The following is a 20,766-nucleotide window of genomic DNA, read 5'->3' as shown; positions in this document are numbered from 1 at the left end:
TTTTGAATTACTAGTTTACAGCTGCGTGCTCTCTGTCTCTCTCACTCTCTCACACACATTTTTAAAAAATAATGATAATAATAGCACAGTTATAAAAAGCAGCATGGACACATCCTGTGTCAGTGGCTGGGAATCCAGTTCCTTATCTGCAGTGCAGTAGGGACAAAAAGTCATCCCATAACCACATTGTACAGGGTAAATGGGTTGGAGGACGTACTGAATACCTTGTACAAGACAAATGTCTCTACATCATTGCATCTAGTTCCTGATTTAGGAAGCGAGTCTCTTCACACAAAAGCTGTTTTTCTGAATCAAGGTTTTAATATTTTGCTTTGATTTCTATTTTTTAAAATCATATGACAAAGGGTTGTTTCTCTGCTCTTAATTAAAAAAAAATAAATTGACGTTTTCACAAAGTAAAGCATGAGACAAGAAAACAGGACGTACAAAGCACACACTTGCTATTCATCGTGCAGAAATAAAAGTATTTTGTTCAAAGATTGTGTTCATGCACTATTCTCAGAAGATCTCTAAGTATGTATTTCTCAAATAGTGTTCCATCCTCCCTAATTTAATTTGTGTTAATGGAGGCTGAATCAAGTGTCCATCTCTATTTGCGTACAAAGGAAAGGGCTATCCTACTCCATTAAATTTATTACCTTTAATGACCCTGTTTTGACACACCCAGTGCTTCAAGGATGCTATAAGCCATATCTTATCAAGCCAGCCTTTCACTGAAAAGCCCTTAATCTTCCAGTAACTTTCCACTTCCATTCAGCCTGCTGAGGGCTACCAGTTTCCATTGAAGCAACTGAAGGCCCGCAGGTTGCCCAATATTTAGTAATGCTAGAACTGGGTGCTCGTCCAGCAATAGCTGATAATTTCTGCAAACACAGAATTCCAACACTGCAGCAAATCTGCATTCCTACCATATGTGGATAGGTCTCCTCTTCCCCCACACCTCCTCCCGTAACGTACTCCTCTTGAAATGCACAGGTTTACCCCGTGCAATTTGATCAGGAACCAATGCTATCTCTCCATGGCCTTAAGGTTGCTTCCTTTCTGTAAGCGCCCAGAGTGGCAGGGGAAACCTAGCCACATGGGATTATTATTATTATTATTATTCCTGGATTATGACTGACATAGTTTATAACAGTGTTTTGCCTGTGTTTTACCCCACATAGCATTCCAGGGGCGGACTTTGGTCTTTAAAATTTCATCGGTGCCCAATGTGAGGCCAACACCCCACCCCCTTTGCCTTCTGTTCTGCTCAATTGACTACATTATAGTTGAGACACCTTGCAACACCCAGTGCAGCAGAACCATCTCGGTGCCCTAAATCTGCCTCTGCTGCGTGTCTTCTGAAATATTCTGACCCTGTAGAGAGCCCTCGCAGAGATCTTTGCTTTATAATGAGAGGAAAGGTTTGCTAAACACATTTTGCACCGTCACCCTGAATACCTAACAAAGCCTTAAATTTCAGGCAAATATTAAACCCATTGCCCTTGACTGATTTCTAAAGCATATTGACATTCAAGGAAAATCAATGATTAAGCCTGGCATTTAGTCAGTGGATATTTAGCTTTGCCACTGATAGATAGACTGGTAGTAGTTTTGTACCCACCAATGCTTAGGAATCCTGAGAGTCAAAAAGAAAAGAAAAATGTTGCATCATCTTGTAATGTTTTATTATGTTTTTATAAATGTTGGAAACCTCCCAGAGTGGCTGGGGCAACCCAGTCAGATGGATGAGGTACAAATAATACTATTATTATTATTATTATTATTATTATTATTATTATTATTACTACTATTATATGCAATAGCCTGTTCCTTGATATCAGGAATCATCATGCAAAACTTGGTCACTGTCTTGCTTCAGATGAAAGCAAATGTAGGAATCCCAAGTCCACTCACATGGGCAATTGCAAAAGGAAAGTCACAACAAATGAGGCAAGGTCCAAACAACAACAATAACAACTCCAAGCTCAGATGTAGTAACCAGACAGGTGGAACATCAAGAAGCTCCTGTAAGGATGTTGTTGTGGCATTTCTGCCAGAAACTTGAGAGTTTAAACCATGAGTCTTCAGTGTCCAAAATGCACTGCTGGGTTGCCTCAGAATTTTGGTCTACTCATGAGGTGTAGCTTTTCCACAATGAGCCACTTACTCCTGGTGAGCCCTTGTTCTTCAGGCAGGTACTCCATTGTCTTACAGCTGACCTTTAGATGCTACAGCTTCCTTGGACTCAGTGGCAGCTCATCCTCTACCTCTGGTACTGTTCCTGGGACCCCTGTATCTTGTGGAGGGGGTTGGGGATGCAGTCACCTCCGAAGGTCCCAGATCCTCCTGCTCCATCTCCCTGTTCATTGACATAACCTGCTCCCCTGTAGCATCTGCTTTGGGGAGCAGCAGATCCACCTACAAAGAGGTTTCCTCCAGCGGGGGCACGACAGTTACAGTATCTTAAGAGGTATTTTGAAAGGTTCAGTCCACAACTCCCTGCTGACCAACCCAGCCGCAACCATTTGCCTCCAGAGTTTCTGCTGGAAGTACAGTATATATCAGAGCTAACTATCTGGGAGGAGAATGATTTTCAGCAGAAAACTGTTGTGGGGTCCCAAACTGGATTAGGAACATGTTCTGGATTGGAAGTTGCCCTGCAGCTGCTTTGCCTTCAAAGTAGGCACAGTGTAGTAAAACCACAAATAATGTAGCATGTATTTTGACTCTGTGAGATGATTAGATAGATAGATGATAGATACTGTATTTTTCGCTCCATAAGACGCACCTGACCATAAGACGCAACTTTCAGAGGAGGAAAACAAGAAAAAAATTCTGAATGAAGCAGTGGATGTGTGATTTTTTGGGTGCAGGCTGTAGCCATGAACATGCTATGTGATCTGATGGTGAATTTGGGGTGACCCAGTGCAAAAATCCTGAGGATCCATGTGGATCCGTGCTTTGTAACCACATTTTTGTGCCATTGCCACCCTACGAAACAGTGGATGACTTGTTTTTTTGGTGCAGGCTGTAGCCATGGACATGCTATGTGATCTGATGGTGAATTTGGGGTGTCCCAGTGCAAAAATCCTGAGGATCCATGTGCTTTTACCTCCACGCTCCCAGGCTGCCTCCTTTATCTCTAGAGTCCCTTATGTTCCTTCCGATCCCTTGCTGATCAGCTGCTCAGCGGCTTTGTTTCAACACCCCCTTCCATCTTGTTTGCCTTAGTGTCTTTTCCTTAGCTCGTCCTTTTCTTCTAATTTCTCTCCTCATTGCTTTAATCTTCCTGTCTCCTCTCCTCGCAAGTTCATTGTCTTTACCTCCCCGATCCCAGGCAGCCTCCTTTATTGCTAGAGTCCCTTATCTCCCCTCCCAATCACTTGCTGATCAGCTGATCAGCCGCTTTGTTTCAACACCCCCTTCCCTCTTTCTTAAAAAAAAAAAAGAGCACGATCTTCCTTTTGCCCCTGGGCAATTTGGCTCCAGGGACCACGCATTCGCTCCATAAGACGCACAGACATTTCCCCTTACTTTTTAGGAGGAAAAAAGTGCATCTTATGGAGCGAAAAATGCGGTAGATGAGAGGGCCACCCCATGCCCACCCCATTGAGCTTCATGGCTGAGTAAGAAGCTGAACACAGATGTCTCCATTGGATCCAACATTCTTTGTATTGGATCTACTTTTGGAGAGCTGACAGTACTGTTGGTGTACATGCTCCCCCCAACATGATTTCTGGTCAAGCTACCATGGAAAAAACTTCAGGCAAGCAAAAGGAGCTAACCTGTGTCCCCCCAGATATTGGAATCCAGCCCCTCAGCCCTAGCCAATGACCAGGGAGTGATGGAAGTTGTAGTCCAGCAACATTTGGAGGGCTGCAGGTTGCTCCCTTTTATCTACTCCTTTCAGGTTAGAAAGGTTGCCAAATAGCTGGATTGCAGAACTCATAGATTCACGCCAGATGAATACAGGAAAGTTGTTTTATTGATTACATATACACGCCAAGGGGGGGGGGGAAGACACATCAAAGAGCAGAGACAATGGTAGAAAGGAAAACAATAAGGTAAAATCAGGCTACACCTAAGTGCATGGGTTCTAATACAAACTGTTACTACAATCTTAACTCATCTCTTGGCAAACTTAGGGTCAACATACAGATGGCAGGGGAGACTGGGGACGTGGCCACCCAACATTTTCATAAACATTCCATAAGTTCTCGGCAGCTAAGCCAATGCATAAGGAGGTCCCGTTTCAATATACTGGAAGCAAAGTCCTTACAGCTGATAGCAACAAAAGTTTCAGAAATGATAACCTGCTATTAGGCCACATCTTTCTTTCGTAGACTTTATCACATGCTGAGATGGGAATTAGCAAGAACTTTGGTCTGGATTCAACTAAATGAACATGCTAGCGGAAACCAGGACAAGGGGATCTGCTAGCAATTTACCCTCCCCTGCGCCCTCTGCACCTTCTCAAAATTCACTCTGGAGCATCAGGATAAACCCCTAGAAAAGTGCAGGGGCGGGGGAGAGGGGGGTTATTCCATCTGGCAAGCAAGAAGTGGAGGAGTGGAGTTTGGATTTGATATCCTGCTTTATCACTACCCGAAGGAGTCTCAAAGCGGCTAACATTCCCCTTTCCCTTCCTCCCCCACAACAAACACTCTGTGAGGTGAGTGAGGCTGAGAGACTTCAAAGAAGTGTGACTAGCCCAAGGTCACCCAGCAGCTGCATGTGGAGGAGCTGAGATGCGAACCCGGTTCACCAGATTACAAATCTACCGCTCTTAACCACTACACCACAAGTGCTTCCACTGTCAGAACAATCATAATAGCACAAGGTTGAATTCCTCCCATTATGAGAACCTGTGTGTCCCATGACTTAATCTGGTGCCTAACCCATCTCTCTGTATATATAACAAGTCACTTAAAAGATTAACTAGTACCGGCTTTGCCTTTGGAAACAGAAATATAGTTATTTTACTGTAAGTATAATCTATTGTAATGTGATTTATAGTAGCACTTTTTTTTTTACTGGCAATTAAAAAACTTTAGCTAGACTTTACTGCACCCTTGAAACAATTTGTATAATTAATGTAGATACTGCTAAATTAAGGCACTTTGTATACAGCTCTGAGTGATGACAGAAATAGAAATAGATGCAACAATTGCTCTGATCCAGATGGCCATTCCGAGTACTCAGATGCATACATTGAGCTCTTCGGGTGAGGTCCCATTCATGTAAAATGCATATTATCAACGGAGAACTAAATTGCACATGCATCCATTTGCATGCACAAATAGTGCTCAAAGGAAAGCTTTTGTACATGGAGAAATTCTACACATGCATCTGAGTTCTTCACCTATAAGCCATTTCTAGATCAGAAAGAGAGTTTACATGAAATCTTACTCAAATGCCAAATGGATAAAATGATGTATTTTTAATATGTTAGTCCAATATAACATGTCATTCTCTGGCTGGAAATGAAAGTCATAATTATGTTGTGTTTTTTTTTGGAAACAATAAGAAACTCAATATTATGTCAAGCTCCTTAACACCTGATAACTTGAGAACTGTGTTTGCAGTAGTTTTCATTTATTTGGAAGCACAGAGAGGCTACTGTGCAGAAAATACCTTACCAAAAGAAGGTATTAGATTACCTTTGGCCATCACCTGGTCAACTAAGCTCTCAAGCATGTACATGTTTTCAACTCCTTAGCTAGAGAGAAAGCAAACCTCTTCAGATTTGGTCCATTAAGCAAACATGAGGACAAAAGAGAAGAAAATGAAAATATAAACAAACTTAGCACTCATATTGATTATAGACATTGGGAGTAGTAGCTTCCTCTATTGTTCACTCTGTCATCCTTCTTCTCACCGCAAGATATTAAAATGTCAAGACAGTGCGGATGCTGAAACATAAAAAACAATATATATATATATATATGATTCTGACAAGCCTTGTTTCCCAGGTACTCAAAGAGAGCTGCTAGAATCTTACTGTCTCCTGTACTTTTCCAACCTGCCTTTGCAGGATATCAGTGACTACTAGCTATGATGTCTATGTTCTGCCTCCACTGCTGGTGGCCGTATGCCTTCAAATACTGCTTACTGTTGGGAAACTGTGTACGTGCAGCTACTCACACAGAGTCAGTTAAGGTTTGGCAGACAGCCAGAAGGCAATCTGAAGGAGTAAGTCTGCCTGCTGATAACAGAGGCTCCCTGATTGGTCAAGCTCTCTCAAGGGAGTGATAATTAATGGCCTACTAACTGGAATACGTGTGTTCAGTGGTTGAGTTCAGAGTTCTGTGTCAGTGTAGGAGTTGTGAGCTGTGTCAGAGAGAGCTAGCATAAGATCCGTGTTCTGTTCCTGTAAATAGTCCACTGTATATAATAAACACCTAACTACAAGTTCCTGGTTCCTGCTTCGTCTATCCTGTCTGCAGCCAAGTCGCCAATTGCTTCCGTGGATTCTGCGTGTACTCTGCTAGGTCTGGCTAAGGTCCTGCAACTAGTCAAAAAGTTGTGAAACTCCAATAGGTTTCGCCAATATGGTTTCCCATATACATCTGGTTGGTCACTATGAGAACAATCTGCTGATGAGCCTTTGACCTGATCCAACAGGACTCTTCTCATGGGAGAGAGAAGAGTCAAGGATGTTTGTCTTGTGCACATGGTAATGGTCCACATGCAATCAGAAAGGGCCCAGCCATTAGGTAGTGTGAGGCCACTGCCTCAGGCAGCAAAAGCCCCCCAAGCAGCATACCCATGGGTTCCCTGCCTGCCCCACCACCTCCACCAGTGGCAGAGAAGCAGAACCGATTTGAGGCAAGACAGCGCCCATTTTGGGTGAGATCTTGCCTGAAATTGGCACCAGCGGTGACAGTGCTTCTTGCCAGCAGTGGATGCAATGGGGCACAGGGCAGTGGCATAGCAGGTGGCCGTAGGAGCAGATAGGTGGTGGTGACAGCAATGACAGCAGCACTTCCAGGTGTCACATAAGCAGAAGCAGCTGCCTTGTCACAGGTGAGACTGTTTGTCCATCCATCGGAATCTGGTTAGTTTGGCTATGACCTGATGATAATCATCTTGTAGTAACACAGAGGCAGGCTTCTTCACTGGTAGAACCAGTGTTGTTGAATGCTCTGCCTGCTGAAATATGAGACACCCCATAGGTACTGGCATTTTGCTGCCTCGTGAAGATGCATCTCTTTAGACAAACATTCTCCTGATCTCCAGACCTGAAGCTCCGGATCTAATAATTTCAGTGCTGCTTAATTGATAAACCATTTTAATGCATTTATTTCATTATGCATTTTAATTAGGTGTAAAGAGATATTCTATACTTGGTTTGTAAACCCCTTAGAAGCCATTTCGTCAAGTAAGCAATATCAATACAGGCAACCCTCCATTCAATATGTGTGCAACTGTGCACATGTGCATTGCACCAAACCCAGAAGTTACACAAAAACATCACAAAAATGTCAGAAACGGAATGTTTGCAGGCTTTTCCAATGGTGTTTCAAATATATGCAATTTCACTGATTTGCACGGTGTCTCAGAACACAACCCCCAGGTAAATGGGGGTGGGGTTTTGCCTGTATATAAATAATAAAAATAATCATTTTGGCCAGTAGTCTTTTCTCTGACTAGTGACAGTGCTATTCCAGAGCCCCAGACAGGGGGCTTTTTCTTGCTTTTTCCTGCTATGCCACCTGATCCTTTTGTGAAAGATTGTAAACTGAAGCTACACATGCAAATTGGATGTTCTGCTATGGAAATTACAGACATCATCCCAAACCCATCACCTGTGTGGAGGCAGCAACTGACATGGAGGCTTCCATTCGCTCAGTTAGTCTTACCTGAATGGAAATCTGCAGGTTTCCCCACAAACTGTACCCCATAGTCAAGGAGAAGGTATTTAAAAGTACAGCTAAGAAATAAGAAAAAAGAATCACCTCTTTCCTGCCCGGAGCAATTCAAATCCTTCATTGATTTTTTCAAATGGTAGTGTATGGGTTATTAATGGATCCAATATGAATTTCTTCCCCAGGAAATCAGAAACCAGTCTGGGGACAGAGTCTTTGCTCTTCCACCCTGAAAACCAGCAAAAAGGGAAATATCAGGCAAAATGCAACATGGAAATAAGAGCAATACAAACTGTGAAACTATTTCCCTGAAGTTTTACTGCAAAGGACTCCTGCTTCCTTGAGAAAGAGCCACTAGAGCCCTTATCCAGGACTGTTGCAGCCCCAGCCATGCTGCCAGTAACAGATGGCATTGTGGCACAGATACATTTACCCAATCTCTTGGTAGGTGCATTGCTGCTGCTTACCAGGAGGGGAAAGGGCAAACCAGAAGAGAAGGCAGAGCAGTGCAAAGGCACTGGTAAGTGCATTGGTTTGGGTACACTAGTGCATTTAAACCATGTTGACCTCATTGCCACTTCCCCTTCTTGGTAAGAAGCAATGACTCACCTGCCAGACATCAGGTAAGACTAAGAGCCTCCATCCCACTACTGCCTGTCGGCATCCTCTGACTCAGGATAAGTTCCTTGTTTTACCTCTGTCTCACCAGTCTTGAATAAGCCAAATAATACAAAATAACTAGCCGGCCAGCTCCTCCCGGGAAGTGGAGCCCACTACAGTCCAGCTTTGGTCATGAGGCTTCATCTGACTCTAGCTCACTGCAGGGACAACTTCTCTTGCAGCTGTCTTGGAGCTGTCCAAAGTGCTGAATGCTCTCTGCTTGGCTTGGACTTAAGACTGCTTCCCCTGCAACCGTTCAGGCTCCCACTGAACTGGACAGCCTGTTCCTGGATCCAGCAGTTCACTGTTTCTCACCCCACCCTCCTCCCCAACTCTAAGAACCTCCCAGAGGAGCTTGAATTAGTACTGAGAAATGGGGAGCTATCAAGTATGACGATGGAACTCTTGTCATTGGCAGCTGACAACAGGATTCAGTTGTGTGCTGTTCCTGGGTTTGGAGGTACAGTTTGTACATTTCTGCATTAAATATCCCCAAGCACACTCAGAAACTCACCACCATGTCCAAAATTATCCCTTATTTGTGGACATGAAACTATCCAAAATTCTAACCTGCATACATGGAATTAATATGCTTTTTTTGAGGGGGAGCCCACAATCATACCTCCAAAAACAGATCCTTTCCAGGTACGGCCTGTGAAAAGCAACATCGGGTCAACAGCAATTGTAGAGGTGGAAGGAGGCACTCCCACAATTACACTGGTCCCATAGTTGCTGTGGCACGATGCCAGGGCAGCCGTCTGAGGTAAAACACAAAGACATGGCATTTCATTCTTTGTTTCACTTACAAAATGTGGTGATGACAAAATAAAAGCTCTCCACTGGCCTAAATAGTAAAATGGGACAATGGTTAAAAATCCCAAAGCATCTGAATTTTAAAGCTTTCATTATTGTTTTTCTTCTCTTTCCCTTGAAAAATGTACTCTTTGAATCTTGTAGATAGGGATGCTCGAAATATTTGATGACTAAGAATTATGATGTATTTTGACCTGATCTGCATCTCCAAGACTACCGTGTGAATCATAATGTAATTGCCCTTTGGATGTTGTGTCTCCCAGAATTTTGGAATACTGTTCTCAGCTCAGCTCAGAGAGAGATGTGATAGGCAACTGTAAGTGTAATGTCAGACTAGGGATTTGAATCACCTCAAAGAGGGAATTTACAGTAATATCTTGGTATGGAAGTATCTGCCAGTTTCTCCTTTTTTCCACACTTTTCTACATTTTGCAGCAATTTATGGTTTATTTCATTTTTAAAATCCTCATGCAAATCCACTGACATTTTGCTGCTAATTTCTCCTACTAAAAACAGGTTTATATACAGTTTTGATCAATTTTTGCAAGCCATTTCCCCTAATATAATGCATATTTATATGTTATTTTCCCAATCTCTTCATTTTTATGCACACTTTCCCCTAATACATGCATTTTTCTAAACATTGGTTGGAAAACTGCACTGCAAAATTCAGAGAAGTGCAAATTTGAAGGAGAGCTGTGTTTCTGTTTGCATAATCTGAGACATTCAGCTTTAGATGCATACTAAATCAATTTTCTCCTCCATCCGTCCATTCCTTTTCATGTGGCACAGCCTACCCTCAGACATCAGTCATGCACCACAACCAACTTTATATTTTGCCACATATTTGTTCACCCAGAACTTTCTCAATCAATACTCCTGACTGTACTGATCTATCCCCAGGTTGGCAATTTTAATTCTGCCTTATTGGCACTATTTGGCAGTCCAGTTTCTGAAGTCACATACCATGGTGTCAACACGCCCAATCACTTCAAACGAGTAGTCTACACCTTCACCATCAGTCAAGTCAAACAGCACTTCATTGATGGGCTTCTTGAAATCCAGAGGGTTGACGCACTCCGTGGCTCCCATCTCTTTAGCCTTGGGAAATTTATCCTTGTTGATGTCGACCCCGATGATTCGGGAAGCTCCAGCTGCTTTGCAGCCCATGACGGCTGAGAGACCAACTCCTCCCAGACCAAAAACAGCACAGGTTGAACCAGGCTCCACCTAGGAAACCATAAGATCAAAAAAATGGTTGCACAGCTCGGTTGTCCTAGTATATCTCAGTGTAGCATACTTTCCCAACTTTTGTTCAGAAGACAATTTTACTGGTGTGGAAAAAATATGTAGTATTTTAACTTCTCAAAACAGGGTTTGGGCAATAGGTGGACAGGGAGCTATTTCCATCCTGCTCTGCTAATTCACCTGGCTTTTTGGTCCCTTCCAGTAGAGACCAGCTTAGAGTTTCAGAAATAAGGAGCATTTAAGGAGCTGTACCCTCTGAAATATGGTCCTTCTAATATGTGGTACAAAAAGTGTAAAATATGGAGCTATCCTTTGTGTGTTATGTATTCTGGATTGGTCTCAGGGCTATCCATCCCTTGAAATGGTAATTCGCAGACTTTGGTTCCTGAAATCCAGGTTTACACAATACCTAGAACACATCAGAGGGTTCTATACCTTGATTGTAGAACACCTGTTTTGGCTCAGTACAAAACAGCTTCTCAAGACTGTTGGAGATAATGGTCCAAGGGGACAGCATGCCATACCTATGGTGACAGCAGCATGTGCTCTGTCTCTTTGCTGTGACAGCTAAGTAGGCAAGACACTGCTGTGCTGAGATGGGACAACAAAGGACACATTGTATGGAATGCTAATGATGCTCAGCTACTTTACATTATTTTTCATCTCAGGATGAAATGAACAGGGGAACAAGGGATGAGACAAGACAAATGCATCCTGACTCATATGCAAATGGTACGTAAATGGCAGAACTGAGCAGACTAATCTGTCAATGAAAACACAAATAATTGTATTTGCATCTAAGCCTCTGGTTCTCAAACGTTTTTCTCTGCGCCACACTTTCAGAATAAAAATTTTCTCATGCTACACCGATTTTTTTTAATTGATAAGAAATGCACTGGGAAACAAAAAGAAATAACTCCTAGCAGTGCTTGACTTATAACAGAACACAACTACTTTATAAGATGATCATGGGACATCCAGAAAGTATAAAGCAATGCAGCTACATAAGAACATGAATCATTCCCAGGCTATAATTCTAAATGAGCCTCTTACATATGTACACAAAATATGTAAACAAAGTCAATGAGAGGTATGAGCTTGCTTTGGCTAGGTAATTTCATTTATGTTAGGTCTAATTTGAGACAAACAAACTCATGTCTCCTCATCAACACAATGAAGCCGTTCGCTTTCTGATCATTCATATTTGTCCGAGTTGAAAATCCCTGTTCACACCAATATGTTGTGGAGAACAATATGTTGTGTAGAAGAATAGCCAATGCTCTTTGAAGAGAGGTGTAGATACTGTTTCTGTTTGTATATCCCCCCCCCAATATTTTGATACTATTTATTTATTTATTTATTTATTTATTTATTTATTTATACCCCACCCATTTGGCTGGGTCTCCCCAGCCACTCTGGGCTGCTTCCAACAAAGATTAAAAATACATTAAAATGTCACACATTAAAAACTTCCCTGAACAGGGCTGCCTTCAGGTGTCTTCTAAATGTCAGGTAGTTGTTTATCTCTTTGACATCTGATGGGAGGGTGTTCCACAGGGCGGGTGCCACTACCAAGAAGGCCCTCTGCCTGGTTCCCTGTAGCTTTGCTTCTTGCAGTGAGGGAACCGCCAGAAGGCCCTCGGCGCTGGACCTCAGCGTCCGGGCAGAACGATCAGGGTGGGGATGCTCCTTCAGGTATACTGGATCGAGGCCGTTTAAGGCTTTAAAGGTCAACACCAACACTTTGAATTGTGCTCGGAAATGTACTGGGAGCCAATGTAGGTCTTTCAAGACCGGTGTTATGTGGTCTTGGCGGCCGCCCCAGTCACCAGTCTAGCTACCGCATACTATACTATACTATACTATACTATACTATACTATACTATACTATACTATACTATACTAAAATGCTTAAATGTTTCTTTGATTGTCCTTGAATCTTCCCACCGCCCTTGCCATCCTCTCCTGCCGCTCCTTTTGAGAAGCACTGAGCTAAGCAGAGGATATACTTGTGCTCTAGTAGAACTCACCTTGGCTGTTTGAACTGCTGCACCATAGCCGGTGGAAAACCCGCAGCCGATCAGACACACTTTTTCCAAAGGAGCAGCAGTATCAATTTTCACCACTGCATTTTCGTGTACCACTGTGTATTCCGTGAAGGTGCTGGTGCTGATGAAATTATGAAGGCTTTTCCCTTTGCAGGTGAACCTGCTGGTGCCATCAAGCATTAATCCACGAGCCTCACTGAGGCTGTTGAAAAGAGACAGGCAGAAATGGGGGAAAAAATAGATGTGACCTTAATGTGCATCTTAAAATGCAAATAGCACCACCTGGTTGTGTATATATAACAGTTATTGTAGTTCGGGTTAACCCTTTCCTTCTCTGCAGTAGCCTTGAGGAAAATCCTCCTCTAAATCGTTATTGTATCGGGAGGGAAGCTTCTATCAGAGGCAGTGCCAAATACTGGCTATAGTGCCAAATGGAAGCAGGTGAAGAACAAAGTGAATCAGTACCAGTGCTTGGAATGAACTAGTTTAGTTTAACAAAGTTCACTGAATTGAGTCAAAAGTCTCTGAACTACAGAGTGAACCGAAGATGAATTAGATGAGAGGCAGTGTGGTGTATTGGCTAGAGTTTTGCCTAGAACCTGGGAGAAACCAGGGTTCAAATTCCCACTCAGCCACAAAGCCCACTGGGTGACCTTGGAACAAACCCTGCCTCTCAGCCTAACCTACCTCACAGGGTGGTTGTGGGGATTAAATGAGAACACCACCTTGGGCTCCTTGGAGGGAAGGTGGGGTATAAACACAATTAATTAAAAAAAAAAGTTCCTTTTTAAAAATGAACTGCTCTGATTAATATAAAGAGATGGAACACTGCCTTGTGTTCCTGCCTCTCTCCCTTTGTTTTAATTTAAACAACAGCTATTAAATTATGTCAATATACTGTGTAAATAATAATAATAATAATAATAATAATAATAATAATAATAATAATAATAAACTGAAGCTCACTCATGTTCAGAACAGAGGTTCCCCTTGGTACTTCGGCAAGAAGTGCATTTTCCACATTGTGGAACAAAGAGGGGGATTACTTTGTCTCCTGTGGAGGAAAATACACAAAGAGTTAAAACTTTTACATGAGACCCCATAACAATGTAGGAAAGCACAACTCAGCAGCCACTTAAGTAACACAACACTGGGAAGAAGGACTGCAGTGTCATCAAAGAACTGTATTAAAACTTAATTTTTTAAAAAAACCACACATATTCATCATAAACTGGACAATTTGCATAGTGCAAAGTCAACCTTCTATTTGCTTGCACAGGTCAAAAACGTTTACACTGTGATTTGCAAATATTAATTTTGCAACAACTTCTTCAGCTGAGACACCGATGGCCACAAGTGTTATCATGTGAGAAGTAGCCCTCAGGGTCTCATGTGAAAGCCCTTCACCCCCCACTCTTCATACCTGGTTTCACACAAGTCACTCCCTCTCCAACACTCTCTACAACACCAGCTGCTTCATGGCCCAGAACAATCGGAAAAGGCATAGCAAAGGCACCGCTGATCACATGGTCATCTGAGCGACAGATCCCTGTGGCCAGAATCTGCACAGAAACAAAATTGTGTTTCAGGAGAGGAGAAATCATTGTGTTCTTTTCCTGTTTGGACGTTAGATATTAACATATTTCACGATAACTCGTTTAGCACCTGGCTGTTACCTGTGGAACAACATCTTGCAGCCTAGAGATGAAAAACATGTGACCTTCCAAATGTTGTTGGACTCCCAGCTCCCATCAGACACTGCCAGTATGGACAATAGTCAGCGATGAAGGGAATTGGAGTCCAACAATATCTGGAAGGTCACAGATTCACCATCCCTGCTTAAGGTTCTTGAATAAAAAATGTTCACAGAAGGGTTGAAGGAACTCAGATTTCCCTACAGCAAAAGATGAAACCAACAATTAGATAATCTTGCATGCTTGCATTATTTTATTTTATTTTATTTTATTTTATTTTATTTTATTTTATTTTATTTTATTCCTAAACCCATTTAATATGTATGGTGTACTCCTTAGGAGCTAGAATGATAATATTTGCTAAAACAGTGGCAAACAAGGGAAAACGGAACGTCTAAGGCTGTAGACAGATTCAGAACACATTTCCCCCCCCTCCAGTTCTGGACACTGTTAACCCCTCACAGAGTTATGATTCTGAGTAATCCTTAACAAACTACAGTGCCCAGAATTCTTTGAGGGGGGAAAATGTGCTTTGAATGTGTTTTAAAGGTATATACAAAATAAAGGGTCTGTTTACCTTGGTTAAACTCGTGGCCTATCAAAGACCACCATTACATCATCAAATGTGTGAAGTCTTGTTATATGCTCTTTATTAAGAGAATTCTATATCTCTAATGTAGACTGTGACTTCCTGAATTTGATTTCATAAATGCTATGTAGCCGTAACATTTTGCACTATATCTTGTGTTTTTCAATAAACAAAGAACAACATTGCAAGGATGAGTCTTCAGTCCATGTAGCATCAACGTGATATGTCGTGTTTACCTTAATGCGAACTTCATGAGCCTTCGGAGGAGCTACTTCCACTTGCTCAATGCTCAGAGGTTTCTTAACTTCCCAAGCAACGGCTGCTTTGCATTTAATGACCTGTCAAGATGATAGAAGATAACAAATTGCTTTTGTTATTGTGTGTTACACTTGAGGCACCTTAGATCATAGCTGGAAGATGGACCTCTGAGGTCTTCTAGTCTATGTTCAACGTCAGAAAGGTCCAACCAGTGAAGACAGGAGCAGGAAGAGCAAATAGTCTCTTGTGCATTGTAGATTTTTGAGGATATTTTCATTGAGACCTTTTGCAAGTGCCATAGGAAGTACCAGTAGGCACTCATGGGCACCCTGTTGGCAAACCTTGCCTAGCATAGGAATGGAGAAACCACAATGAATAACAGCTGAGCGGCTGCTAGAAGCTTGCTCCTACCTTCCCTTCATCCTATGACCTCTACATCTCTTCCTTTTAGGTATGGAGAACCTCTGGCCTGCTGACCCAGTTTATATTTTATATTGACATGCTCATTATGACATTTATGTAACATTGTCTGTGTATTGGGATTTTCATTTGGTCTGCTGAGATTGGAGCTGCACATTATTATGACTATGATGGTAACATTTGTAGGCCTTAGCTATTGACTGAAGTTAGATGGAGTTGTGTAAACAGTTCTACTTTTCAGGGAAATCAAACATTCACTCCCTTGAAAAATTGCCCATAATTTTCCCCTTGAAAAATAAGATTCCATTTGCTAAGGAATCTTATAGCAATGGGTGACACTGAATAATATACCAAAAATATTAAAACCATAAAAATATCAGAATATTCAGCTGCTGCTGAGTCTTCAAAGACCTGGCGGAAAGAGTTACAATAATGAACAAAATTAAGATTTGGGGTAAGATTTGCAAGTTCTCCGTGCAAGAAATGAATTGATTCAATATACAACATAAGTTGGGAAGGATGAAGGAAATGTGTGAGGAAAAAACAGTTTCCAGATGCAAATCCTGCAAATTTTTATTGTGCAAAGTAGTTTATTTTCAAGAATTAGCAATGGTCCATAACTGGTTAATGGCAAAATCTGCCCCAAATTAACTTCCAAGGTTAATTATTGGACAAGCCTAAAGAAAAGTGTCATATACAAAGGCTAGCTTTCAAAAACTGAGTGGATTAACTATTTCCAGATGCGTATCTAGGAAGAGTGCTTTAATTATTCAATCTGTCATGCAACATAGCACATTTAGAGATCCATACAAATAGAAGGAAATAAGAGCTGTGTGTGGAGAGAGGCCCTTTCCTCATCCTTTGGCCCCTTTGGAAAACTCAACAAACCTTCTGCACCTGTCATTGGGAGTGGAGAGTGCAGCTGAATGGGGCACAGCTGTGGGCAGCCTGAGGAATTACCTTCCACCTTGGGCCTGCCCATAAAAAGCAAATCTAGAGTGAGAGATGAGGGTGATGTTGCCTTCTGTTTCCAGGGTCTCGTCTGATATTTGCAGGTGAGCTGTGAGTTTGTTTGGGCTCTGGGTGAGAACCCAGAGGCTGAGAGAGAGGGTGTGTCAGAAGGAAAATGAATTCATATTGAAATATATGAATTAATGCAACATTTTTATATGTATTTTTGTAATATTTTGTTTGTCTGATGTTGCTTCAGTTTTTTGTACACTGCAATGAGAGAAATTTTTTATCTATTAAGTGCTAAAGAAGTTAAATAATCAAATAGACTTATGCAGAGTTACGAGACAGATTTTGGTATTTTTCTTGTGGGAAGGGATTATAGGACCTCTTATGAGAGAGCCAGTGTGGTGTCGTGGTTAGAATTTGTAGTGGTTAGAGTGTTGGGTTAGGACCTGAGAGACCAGGGTTCAAATCTCCACTTGGCCATTAAGCTCACTTGGGCCTGTCACTGCTTCTCAGTCTAATCTATCTCACAGGAGGAAAAATTGAGGAGGAACTACAGTGTATGCCACCTCCTTGGAGAAAAAGGTGTGATATAAATTCTGTTGGTGTTTTTTGTGGTTGTTTTTTTTTAAGTGATGCTAAAACAACTTTTAGCCTGGAACGTGTCACTGGCAATACTATTAACGCAGAATAGAATGTAGAAGGGAGGTATTTTCAAATGAGATGATGAATATTCTTGCCAGCACATATTTTACACTGGAATTTCATATCTGGCAAATGCAATAAATGTGGTGGTGTGTTGTTGTTTTTAGTAACCTCATTTAAATACAACCAGTAAAAGCTGCCTAAACAACATCCAGTATCAGTTCATTTACTTTATCTTTTTTGCAGAAAACTGCTTCTTGGCAGGACATTCTGTAATAGTGAAGCAATCCCCACACCACTAAATATGTATCATCTATCTGACATGCTGTCTTTGGCAAAATTAGTCTTTTTTTTTTAAAGCATGTCTGCTGTTATTGTAGGCAACATTAACTTTGGGAATCCAGAACTACTGAATACCACAAACCACTTACTAGTGTCTCCTACTTAAATGGTTCATTGAATTAAATGATAAAAAGTGCCATAGGTATTTGTTCATAATAGTGTGAAGAAATACAACTTTTTGTATATTCCTTTTATTGAATTGTATCCAACTGTCTGAGGAGAACCATTTGACTAACTTGGCAGATCCACTTAATTCAACAGGTCTATTCTGAGTATTATTTCTGTCAGATACAACTCACTGAGTTTATGAGAGGAATAACAGAGGTCTGTGGAAGTACAGAAGCATTTCCATGATCCAAATTGAGATGTTGAATATCCTTAAGTATTCTTGTTAAAAATCAGTGGTGTGTGCATTCCTTATACTTTAGTTTATTTCCACATTGTGAAGTTCTGCTTATATATGTAGAAGAAAGCCTTATCTGTGTATTTATTGAAGAAAATTGTGTTTCTTGGCAGTGCATTCAGGAAAATACTCAACCGTTTCTCATAAAACAGGCATATTGTGCTTTAAATTATTTGAGCAAAGAGTAGCTGCCTTGGAACTGAAATATTAGAGGCCTGGCTTAAGAGTCTGTAGTACAGGGCTTAGACACAAAGGTAGCAAACATTGTGTGAGTTGTAGTCCAGCCACATCAACTCTCACCATTGGGAGTCCTGAAACATTGGGCTTCTCACTTTCTCAGTCTAAACTTCCTCCAGGTTACAGAGAATAATGGGAACAACGGGAAGAAAACCGTACACACCTCCCTTAGCTCCTTGGGGAATAGGTAGGATTTAAATAAAAGGTGGTATTCATTGTGAGCTTAATATCTGCATTCTATGTGTTCCAGCTGAAATATCTCCAGAAAGTTTTAACCCATAGCCATCAGATTTGCACCTTCATGGATTGTTTAATACATATCTTTTTTAAAAAATGAAATACTTTTCTCAATGTGTTTATGGGAAGGTCCATGGCTTAGTGGTAGAACATCTGTTTGGCATGCAAAAGATCCTGGGTTCAATTGCCAGTGTTTCCTGGTGGGGCTGAGAGAGAGCCTTGTCTGATATGCTGGAGAGCCACGGCCGGTCAGTGGAGCTCGGTGGACCAAATGGCCTGACTCTGCAAAAGAGCAGTGTCCTATGCTGCAGTGGAAGGAGGAAGAAGATAGGCAAAGAGCTTTGAGGTGCCTTGAAGATTAAAAAATGATGAAGTGGACTGTACAGCAGGAAAGCTTGTGACGGAATAAACGTTGGAAGTCTAAGGTGCCACAAGACTCCTTTTGCTGCTAGAGATTAAAACTGCTAACCCTCTAAAATACATAGAGCAATCCCAGTTCTATAAGATCATGAAAATAAGAGGTATTTGGGGCATAATGTATGTACTGCTTTCATATAAGAGGGAAGCTTAAAAACTCCAAAGTGTGGCAACAATCCAGCAAAAGTGAAGCACTGTTGAAGTCCCATTGCTTCCAGCAAGAATGAGTTAAGCATGTATTTTAACTTTCGAGCTATAATTGGTGGAAACATAAGCAATGGCTAGGTATTGCTGCCCTACTTGTATTTTAACTTGAACTATGCTTGCTTTCTTTTTTCTTTTTAAAAAACCTTTTGCTCTCAAGTTTCCATTAGCTTAAAATGAGCTTTCAATGCAGCAGCCTTCAACATAACACATTTTGTTGGATACTGTTGTACTGTTTACTTGTTCCTTCCCAAATCGGTGGGCTCTTCCTGGCCCATAGAATCATATACTTTTAGAGGTGAAAATGACCTCAAGGGTCATGAATGTTGCTTCTCCAGCTATTTGTGTTTTTAATTTTATAAGTTTTGTGGAGTTTTATCCTTTTCAGCCCTGACTTTTAGAATCATTTTTTTAAAACTATATACAGTATATATAATCTCAACTGATACCCATGAAACAAATTTACAATTACAGGGGGGAAAATGAAAAGGAAATTACTTTAAAAATCATTTGTGCAATCCAATATTAATTCTGGACCATGAGCACCAGTGAATACTCAGCGTTGATTTTTCTACTTACTTTGCCTGCGGTACTCATTGTGCTTCTTCCTCGGTTTTGCAGTCTCTCCTGCTCTCTGCTTTCTTGGTTTAGCCTGAGCAAATTGTTGGACAGTTTGCTTACCCAGTTCCCTTGCAAGCTACAACTGCACAAACACAGCTTGGTGCCTTTTAACCAAACCCACTTATTCTTAAATCCCACCCCAGAGCCCAAAAAGGAGATGCATTAGACCCCTCCTCTGCTATGATACACGATTCCACACTGCAGCTTAGCAGCAATGGAGATAACGCTTATTAGAAGTTGGTTGATGCTTATCAAGGTGTTTAAAACAGTACTATAAACAAATATCCACGCAGATATGTGCCAAATTAAACAGCATAAATCCATCATGCTCTAATCACAGGTGCATCTAACATAGAAACCATTCATTTAGCTCCAGAGAGGAAATGAAACTAGATATAGGATGTCTAGCATGTTACACTCCAGACCAATCTAATGAGGGGATGAAGAGGCAGCACTCTTCCTGTAGAACCCACAATGCTCACTTGGCACCAGTTTTGATGAGTTTAGATACCCGGTGAAAATCTTATATATGCTAGGCCTTTTATTGACTAATGTTATATTTTTTTTAATTGCCATTCATGTGCATCAACTGTATTTTCTGTTTGTTTTTTGGTGAGTCTTTTGCTCTTTTTAATGTACTAATGGCATTTTGTACCAATTATTAATTTGTTTGGAACGCACCTCAGTTTCACAGACTGAAAGACAGGTGATAAATCTTTTCAGTCAATCAAACTTTGGTAGGTAGTAGAGTCACAGTAGATATATCCAATCAGAAGCTGTGATGGTCAGATCTGTCAAGGTCGGTTTTGCTCCGTTTCTCAGTTTCTGCATCAGTTTGCAATGCTATGAGCTTTCCATCTGTACAAGCATTGCAGCTTGCCAGGCAAAATGACCCCCTCTTGCTGCCCCCAGTGCATGTCCTAGACTCTAGAGGATCTCCCAACCTTCCCCTGAATCCATTTGGGGGTCATGGGGGGAGAGGGGGAAAGTCCTGTTGCACAACTGGAAGTCCTTGCACAAGACTTCTACTTACTGAGTTCATTAAGTGAATCCTGCCCATTGAGTTGTATTCAACTAACAGATACTCAAAGTAGACCCTCTG

At 41.4% G+C, this 20,766-nt stretch overlaps 2 protein-coding genes across 6 annotated transcripts in view; one reads left to right on the top strand and one right to left on the bottom strand.

Annotated features, from left to right (window-relative positions):
• Positions 1 to 20,766, top strand: part of C9H4orf17 (chromosome 9 C4orf17 homolog) — a 147,509-nt gene that overhangs the window by 92,556 nt on the left and 34,187 nt on the right. The window lies entirely within an intron of this gene.
• LOC128421334 (alcohol dehydrogenase 1A) lies at positions 5,598 to 19,767 on the bottom strand. Its single transcript, XM_053403991.1, has 9 exons — positions 19,623 to 19,767; positions 15,160 to 15,261; positions 14,064 to 14,202; positions 13,607 to 13,694; positions 12,623 to 12,842; positions 10,311 to 10,574; positions 9,154 to 9,289; positions 7,962 to 8,100; positions 5,598 to 5,915 (listed from the first exon to the last, which is right to left on the bottom strand). Exons 1-9 carry the CDS (start codon positions 19,638 to 19,640, stop codon positions 5,891 to 5,893), a joined length of 1,131 nt encoding a protein of 376 aa, XP_053259966.1. The 5' UTR covers positions 19,641 to 19,767; the 3' UTR covers positions 5,598 to 5,890.

This window comes from Podarcis raffonei, chromosome 9 (assembly GCF_027172205.1).
Source record: "Podarcis raffonei isolate rPodRaf1 chromosome 9, rPodRaf1.pri, whole genome shotgun sequence".
NCBI classification, from domain to species: Eukaryota; Metazoa; Chordata; class Lepidosauria; order Squamata; family Lacertidae; genus Podarcis; species Podarcis raffonei.
The sequence above is the reverse complement of the archived record's forward strand: the minus strand, read 5'-3'. Positions and strand labels throughout refer to the sequence as shown.